The 9,041-nt window shown below is 45.5% G+C and overlaps 1 protein-coding gene across 1 annotated transcript; it reads right to left on the bottom strand.

Annotated features, from left to right (window-relative positions):
• Positions 1-4,383: 4,383 nt before the first annotated feature.
• Positions 4,384-8,467, bottom strand: LOC124655585 (receptor-like protein EIX2). Its single transcript, XM_047194455.1, has 2 exons — positions 7,923-8,467; positions 4,384-6,879 (listed from the first exon to the last, which is right to left on the bottom strand). Exons 1-2 carry the CDS (start codon positions 8,465-8,467, stop codon positions 4,467-4,469), a joined length of 2,958 nt encoding a protein of 985 aa, XP_047050411.1. The 3' UTR covers positions 4,384-4,466.
• Between the last annotated feature and the right edge of the window lie 574 nt (positions 8,468-9,041).

Raw genomic sequence — 9,041 nt, 5'->3', positions numbered from 1 at the left:
ATCGCAAGGGCGTGCCACCTGTACCTACTACTCGGTCAGGAAGGTGTGATGATGCCTCGCTTAGTTTCCTGCATGGCATACACGTAAACATTAAATACGAGCCTCGATCGGCTCTCAGTTATCCTGTGAATCGGCTCAAAGAGCCGATCCACCCATGATCCGGACAAGGTGTCCGAATATATGGTGGTCCTGCTTGATCAAGATAAAGCTAATGAGATCTACGACGATTTGGGGTTTTCACCGCATAATCGGATCATCCTACTCACGATTGGGCCTCGCGCCGCACACGCTGACCGTAAGCCATCCTAGACAGGGCCTAAAAACCAACACGAGGAGTTGATCCCCGGAACATCCTTTCTAGGGCTAGCAAACGCCACCCTACACGCCGCTGGATCCTCCAACCCTTTGTAAGGCCTAACTATTGCGGATGTTAAACTAATCCTTGATGAAACAAGGAGCAACCGTAACGGATCAGATCTACTAAACTATGATTAAGCGGGTGCCGCCCCTACACCCAAGATAGGTGTATGGGCGGCTAGATGTGCAAGGGTTGCATAACGAAAGCATGTAATTCGAAGAACAATGCTAACCCTAACACATCTAAGATAACTACGTTGCTCGCCATCAAAAAGGCTTCAAGATTTCGAGCAACGCATGAACAACGGTGATAGGCATTACGCTGCCTAGATCGCAAGATGCGATCTAGGCAGCATGGTGCTTACCGGTAGAAACCCTCGAGACGAAGGAGTTGGCGATGCGCAGAGATTTGTTTGTGGTTGAACGTTGGTTGTTGTTTATTCCATAAACCCTAGATACATATTTACAGTCCGGGGACTTTCTATGTGTGGGCGTGCACCAAACCGTGCACGAGTAAGATTCTAACTTCTAAACTAAGATGCGATCTAATATGTTACAGATACATGGGCAATTAAGCCCAACTTGGTATAAAAGGCTGATTCACGTATTTCTTCTATATATATATTCTTCAAGTCCATCTTGACCGCGGCCCACCTCTGACTCGGTCACATTCTGGTGATAACAGGATCTAGATCTTGGAGTCTTTGGTTGACTTTCCCCCTTGTTCTTCCTCTCCAATCTCATCCTAGCATTCGTTGCTTTGGTGGGATTTGAGTGTGAAGGACTTGAACACCTCCGGTGTTCTTGCTTTGCATCATTGCATAGTGTTGAGCTCTCCACCACGATTTGTTCGAGTGAGAGACCGTGAGCTTGTTACTCTTGGAGGGAGACCTCCTAGTTGGCTTGGCGGTTGGTGCTCCGTGATCTCTTCAAGAAGATTGTGAAGAGGCCCGGGCTTCTCCTTCGTGGAGCTTGTGAAGTGGTTGTGGAGCTTGTCATCTCCGGAGTGGAGGAAAAGCTAACCATAAGGAAAGGGCCATTATCCTTCGTGGGTGTGGTTCGGAGAATAGGGTGAGCCTTCGTGGCGCGGGGAATCCTTCGTGAGACCTCCACTCCTCCAAACGTTACGTACCTTGTTGCAAAGCAAGGGAACACGGGAATACATCATCGTCTCCGCGTGCTCGGTTATTTCTATACCCGAGCTCTCTTTCCTTGTGATAGCCATCGTGCTTGAAGCACATATATCTTGCTATCACTTGTGCTACATATATCTTGTGCCTATCTTGCTTAGCTCTAGTTGCTATTGTTACACTTATTTGAGCTTAGCATATTTAGGGTTTGTGCTTGTAAACTAAACGATAGTTTAATTTCGCATTCTTACAAGACAAATCTCGATCTTTCAGTCTCTTTAATAATTTTCTGTGAGGTTTTGCCTCACAGTTTCTCTCAAAAAATGTGAAATCCCAGGGAGTCGAGCCATAACGGCCATGAGCGCCCCACTACCTCTCCTTCCCATGTGGACCTGACAGTGGGTCCAGGCTGCCATAAAACTAGTTAGCACGGCTAATTTGGAAAATCAGTGCAATCTGTCAATAATATGTCCCAATGTGATGTGCCCAAACCTAAGTTGGTGGTTATGTGACACCGCAACCCCAAATGTGGTGGGTTTTTATCATTTTCCCAGTTTGCTCTTGTACACCAATTTGTACCAAGTGAACAGTTCAAACTATACAAGATGTGACATTTTCTCGATTTGCACTGATTTGAAGTTTTTGTGGGTTGAGGTAGTGAAATCAAACACAAAGACAAATGGCAAAACAAACACTGTGCAAACCGGTTGCAAGATAACAAACCTACGTGTGTATTTCTCAAAAAATAAATCATGTGTGTGTTCAGTATATTTGCATACATGTATAAATCATATGGTACAACAAATATTACGAGGGGAGTTTCTAGTGTGTGATTAGGTATATAAGCAAATATAGTATACAATGTAGTATTTAGCTAGAGCTTATCCTTGTGTCTTGTTGTGTCTTTTGCTTGCTGCTAATCTTTTTATTTACCAAATGTGTATTGCATTACGTGCTCAAGTTGGTTTAATAAATGAAAATATAGTGCATAATATATAGTTATACATTTTGAATAAATGGAATTGAGTGAAAACCACATGAAAATGGCAGAAAAAAATACACATGGAGATATTTTATAGAAAACACACTAAGTTATTAGAAGAAAACAAGGAAGAGTAAGAAAAATCAAGGGGCTCCTTTGATGCATGAGAGTCACACACACGGCAGTTCTCGGAACCTTCATTATAAATGGTGGGCGAAGGGGTCAACTTTCGCACACGGTTCACTCACTAAATCCGTCTGCGAACGGTAGGGCCCTCCATAAATGAGTTTTTTTGCTCGAGCATGTGCGTTTTGGATGTTCGCAAACAACATCGCCGTATGTGTTCATCTAATTTGGCACAAGAATAGTTCAAACCAGCCGTATGTTGATGGAAAACATTGCACACGTTTACAATGCACCTACTTATTGCCCACATAAGCATGATACTAACATATTCATGGCCAGCTGTACTAGCAACCCATAAGTGAACAATTCATGCAAATGCATTAGCAAATCTCAATTAAATTGATTGCACATCTAACACATCATATACATACATACATTTGTGATCAATATAGTTTCATTTGGTAGCTATACAAACTAGAAAGATACACAAAAAAGAATTTGTATCTTTTATTTGTTTAGGTCTTTGTCTCCTTGACCATTATTGATCTTGCAAGGAAAAAACAAATAGATTTCTCCACCTATTCTTGGTTCGCCATCATTGTGCTCATGCACCACGCCGGAACACTCTAACGTGACACTGCTTCTCTGAAATGGGTAGACACCACAATGAAAATGCATGGTGCCATGTGTGGTTTCGTAATTAATGAATACCTCTATGGACTAACGTTTGGATTGAGTTATGTTTTTAGTTTCTGTCTATAGACAAATGCTTGAACCATATGTTGGCTTCAAGGTTGAAAGAAGAAGAAATTAACGAAGATCAAGTGATTAACCAAGATTTTCAAGGAGTGATCCGAAGATTGGTAAAATGGGAGTTGAGCCTATGGCAAAGTATGATTTTAAGACAAAGATGGAGTGAGCTCTAATATGTATCCTCAAGACATAAACATAATGAAGAAATAAAAAGATGAAGTGCAAGTTCAAGATGAGCCATCCAAAAGAGATCGTATGCTTCAAGCATGTCGTCCATATGGTAATCATGGATATTTGAAGATATTCCTAACAAAAGGAGCTTCCATAGTGGAGTATATATAAGGGGGAAATTCACAAGATATCAATAAGAAAGCTCAATCAAGAAAGATGTTCTAACTTAAAGCGGCTAGGATCTTCATTATGTAGCTCAAGCAGAATATGCGCAAGGCTAAGGTTTATTGTTGATACGGTTTCTTTCTTACCAATCTCGTGATGTTAGTTGGAGACCGGTTTGTAGGATCGACAGGTTTTGTACTCTCTCCTTCTATGTTAAAAAAATCTTAAATCTATAAATTTGATCGTTATGTTTAAAATTTAAAATAAAATGGCACTGGTACTTGTATTGCTACTGTCGTAACCTTTCATGTATGAAAGTGAACCTCTTAGTAGCTTTCATAATCAAGTTGTACCTTTTATTTTACCAATGTTTTTCCTTGATGCATAAAAAAGTTTCTCTGGTACGACCCGGTCAGTGTTCTTAAATATGATTTCAATACACGTTTCTTGGTAGTTATTTGTTGCTCATCTTTTTCCAGAACGATGGAAGCCCCAGCCTTTGCATCAATCGATGCATACCGTTTTTATTATTCTATTACTGCATAAGTCTTACAAAATATTATAGCTCATGGATCACTTTAGCCACCTAAAGAAAACTAAAATCCATCGCCGATTTAACATGTCAATCACCGCTCAGACCGCCAGCCGCACCGTGCTACCGTCACCCATAAAGACGAAGTCACCACACAGAAAATAATGTAGTATTAACCCCCACAACCTCATTATTTGATTAGCAACATCTTGATACAGAGCAATACCCTCAGTTACGTTTTCATACTAGCTTAATTTTCACCACTGATTCCGCACCATTTATGCCAAGTAACAACAGAGATGACATAAACCTTGTCACATAACTTGTCAAATAATCTGAAATAAGCACCCCTCCATTTCTTAGCGAACAGAAGGCCACAAAATACCATCCAAACGCCTGCCACAAACCCCACAATTAGGCTAAGCAGAAAATCCATTTGAAACAGACCATGTTTGTGCCATTCCACCGAATCTCCTTGAGTTGGTTGATCTCCAGGACATTGCTTTGGAACTGGACGTCCACAAAGACCAGGATTTCCAATGTACATAGATGCAGGATCATCTGTTTGGAGGGTGTCTAGTTGGCGGCCCGAGGGTATTCTTCCTGATAGATCATTATATGACAAATTTAGGTAGGCTAGCGATGTCAGATCTGATAATCCCCAGGGAATCTCACCAGCAAGATGGTTCTTTGTGAGGTCAAGAGATTCTAGTGATTGCATATTGCCAATTTTGTATGGGATTTGTCCACTCAAGAAGTTCGATGATAAATTCAGGTTTATCAGTCCAGCAAGATAGCTCATTTCTTCTGGGATTTTTCCTGTCAAACTGTTGCATGATAAATCAATGCTCATCAAATATATGACGTTCTCTCTGTATCCAAGTACTTTCCCTTTTATTACCACTGGTAAGCTATCATTAAACAATCCGGTATCACTGGACCAATACATTTCCTGATATTCTTCTTCGAATGGATTTTCTGCTGGAAGTAGAGCCTTATCAGTAGCAGTCAAAGCTTCTAAGCCTGCCAGATGTTGCGGTATAGCCCCATAAAAGTTGTTATTAGATAGATCTAGAATTCGAAGGGCAGGAAATTTCGCTATTCCAATTGGAATTTCTCCAGAAAAGTTGTTAGATCTTAGCCGTAGTATTACCAAAGCAGGCATTTCTTTACTAATCCACACTGGTAACTTTCCACTGAATCTGTTTTGAGCTAGATCGACGAAAACAACATTTCTGCATTGTCTTAGGAATAGAGGAAATCCACCCGATAGACTATTGTTCCTTAGAAGGAGAGTACGGACTTCCAAACTTGAAGAACTTTTGCTTTTAGCAATTGAAGTGTTGTTGCTAGATGTATCCCAGTGTTTCAGCTGTTTTGTGCCACAGTCAGGTAGTTCCCCTGTCAGCAGATTGCTTGAAAGATCTAAGACCAGAAGTTTTGACCACTGACAAATTGACTTGGGAATAGCCCCCGTTATGCTATTTGAGAAGAGAATTGCAAACTGCAAAGAAGGAGCTCCAATGTTTGATGCCACAAAACCAGTTAAATTATTTCTGGAGATGTCCAATATCTCAACTGATCTTGGTAAAAGTGGTACTAGGCCGGTTAGCTGGTTTGACTGGAGAAGAAGTCTCCTCACTGACATGAACTCCAAACTAAGTGGCAACTTGCCGCTAATTTGGTTCAGCGAGATGTCCAAAGATGTAGCACGAGAAAAGGAAGTCCAAAACCAAATCGGTAATTCACCAATGATGCCTGTGTTGGGAATATGAAGTTTGTCAATGTCCTTTTGCCATCGGAGCCATTGAGGAAATCGAGGACCCAGATGACATGATCCGAACACGGCCCAATTCAAGTTGAATGGAGGTACCCAATCCGGTCCCACGATGACCTCCAAGTGATTATTGGATAAGTCGATCTGCTTCAGATTCGTCAGACCGGCAAAATGATTTTCTGATAACACACCACTGAAGCCGTTGTCCGCAAGGTACAGGGTAGTCAAATTTGCAAGTGTCCCAATCTCCACAGGCACGCGACCTCTCAAGTCATTGGAAATCACGTTGAATACTTGTAAGCTGGTTAGGTGTAGCACTGCTTCTAATGCCGTGCCTGTGATGTTGTTACCCTCCAAAGACAGTACTTGCAGGTTCTTCCAAGAACAGCTTGGTAGCCTGTATATGAGGTCTGCTATGTCCCCACTGATGATGTTGTTGCTAATTGTTAGAGACTGCAAGTTACAGAGACCACTGAGTGTTGCAGGTATCATCCCCACGAAGTTATTGTCTGACATGTAAAGGGTCTCTAACAAGGTTAAGTTTCCTAACTCGTCAGGAAATGCTCCCGCCAACCCGCAGCCGTATATGTATAGGGACTTGAGGCTTGTTACACCCCAAAACCAGTTGTTTGCAGCTCGACTGTTTAAGTGGTTTTGGGAGAGATCAAGGAGCTGAAGAAGAGTGAGGTTGTGGAGTAGAGGTGGTGAGGCAGTAGTAGTATGAGTGAGGCTATTATTAAGGGCACAGTTATGGAGACTGAGTGCAACCAGGTTGGGAAGGGCGTTAACCTTATGGAACCAGTCAGCCGCTGAGCTGAGGTCGACACCGCCTAACTCGAGAGATTGGAGCGATTGTAGGCGTGGCAGCCAGGAAATATCCGAGTGAGTAGCCCCGTAGTAATTGAAGATGTTAGAGCATGTCTAACAGGCCCCGTATAACCCGCCCACCCCGTAAAATTCCGGCGACATACGGGGCAGGCGCGGTTCGGGCCGTCTAGCAGGCCCCGTATTCGAGCCGCCCGTTTCGGCGGAATACGAGGCCAGCATCGGCCCCTTCGCCCGGTACATATAGTGGGCGCAGGTGCGAGTGAGGGGTTAACCCCTCACTCGCAACCCTAGCTCCCGCCGCGCCGCCGCGCCTCCTCCTCCTCGCTCCGGCGAGCAATTAGCCGCTCTCCCGCGCCGCATTGCACCCCCAAGCTAGGATGGACTCCCGCCGCCGCAATGAGGGCATCGCCGACGAGCGGATCGAAGCGATCCCGCTCGCCGGACACCGTAGAGGAAGGCGTGGCGGCGGCAATGCAAGAGATCCGCCGCCGGCAGCCGTGCCGCGGCTGCCTGCAGGTACAACGGCGCCGCGTCGCGTCCCGGAAAAGCTAATCGACTTCGCGCGGGCGCGGCGCTGGTTCATCGAGGATCCGCCGATGAAGCCGAGTGAGCGGGCTCAAGTTCGACGAGTGAGCGCGCCGACCGGGAGCGCCGCCGCCGGGCGAAAGAGGCTTGGAGCAGCGGGAGCACCAGCGCTAGAAGAGCTCCGCTCGCCGGCGATGACGAGAGAGGCCCCGGACTTGTTGAAGGAGCTACGGCAGTTCCCGAGGGACGACGCCAAGAGGAAGAGGGCAATCGAGGAAGAGGTGGCGGCGGCCATCGCCGCCGCGAAGGAGGCGGAGTTGCGGGAGAGCGGAGGCGGAGGCGGACTCGTGCCTAGTCGACCTCCCGAGTAGGATCGCGCATTCTCGGATGTAGAATCAATCGTAATCAGTAGTATGATCAATGAAATCCGTAGTATGATTCAATTGAAATCGAACTTCCCGGGGTTTTTATTTTTGAAAATACGGGGCGAAATACGGGTTCTGCTAGACGGAATGCCTCTTTCGTTGCCAACTTTTGGATACGGGGCGAAAAAGCAGCCAGATACGGGGCAGAAATATAAGGGGCCTGCTAGACATGCTCTTAAGGTATAGCAGCTTGGTGAGGTTCCCAAGATTCTGAGGCACTCTACCACTGAAATTCATGAAGGAGAGGTCCAGGAACACCAGGCGATCAAGAGAACCCACGAAATCTGGTATGGGCATTCCATGGCCGAGATGCTTGTTGGCGCTGAGGTCTAGATGCTTGAGATGTCGTAGAGAACGAAGCGACGAACTTATCTGTCCGCGCAGCGAATGGCTGGGGACGTTCCCTTTGTAGTCCTCCTCGAAGAAGTGGTTGTAGAGGTCGAGCTTGACGACGCGCCCGGTCCGGCTGCTGCAGTTGATGCCGCTCCACTGGCAGCAGTCGCGGCCATGCCAAGAGCCGAGGAGATTGGCCGGGTCGCTTGTGATGCCGGCCTTGAAGGAGAGCAGCGCCGCCCTCTCGGCCGCGACGCAGCTCCCGTTTGCAGCGGCAGCGACGGCGGAGGTGGTGGTAGTGGCTAGTGCTGCTAGGAGTAGGATGATGGTTAACAGGTAGTAGCAGCTTGGTGTTCTGGTCATTGCGTTGTATGGTTATTATTTCACCGCCTTTCAGTATCACCGGCCGGCGTGGTTTTATCGAAAAAAGCAACAAGCCTGCGTTGTCACTAGTCGGGAGACACGGCAAGGGGAAGCTTCGGCTGCGTCAACCCCTAGTCGGGTCGTCGAATGTACAACACGTTATAGGATCGAGAATCTTGGTCAAGCAGAGTCTTGTGGAAACTAACCACAAGCTGCCACACAACCCATGGGCCGCCGCTAGTAAACACTTCACCGACCGAGACCATTCAACCGCTCACCGCGTCATTGGCCTCTGAAGTCTACAAGACAAAAGGAACACAACTCCTCGCTAGTAGACTCAGAGCATCTTCATTCTCCAGTCACGCCCTGCAAGATGCAAACATGATTCGGAATTCCTCGAAATGCACCGAACCATCAATAACAAGAAGATGCATACTTAGCTCCAAGACGATCTTGTTGAGCATCACTGGCTTATCCATAGCACTTCTTAGTTGTGCTTTTATCATTCTCTTTAATTCATATGAACCTAGATATGTTTAGTTTTGAACAATTTTATTTGTTACATATATTGATT

Source organism: Lolium rigidum, chromosome 5 (genome assembly GCF_022539505.1).
Source record: "Lolium rigidum isolate FL_2022 chromosome 5, APGP_CSIRO_Lrig_0.1, whole genome shotgun sequence".
In the NCBI taxonomy this organism is placed as follows: Eukaryota; Viridiplantae; Streptophyta; class Magnoliopsida; order Poales; family Poaceae; genus Lolium; species Lolium rigidum.
Note: the sequence above shows the minus strand (reverse complement) of the source record. Positions and strands in the feature narration are given on the sequence as shown.

Bases quoted from the DNA above. Each gene is read 5' to 3' on its own strand.
- LOC124655585 (XM_047194455.1), bottom strand. From the start codon at position 8,467: ATGACCAGAACACCAAGCTGCTACTACCTGTTAACCATCATCCTACTC. The intron at 6,880-7,922 runs ATTTCTGCCCCG...CTACGGGGCTAC, and splicing joins ATGTCTAGCAGGCCCCTTAT to TCACTCGGATATTTCCTGGC.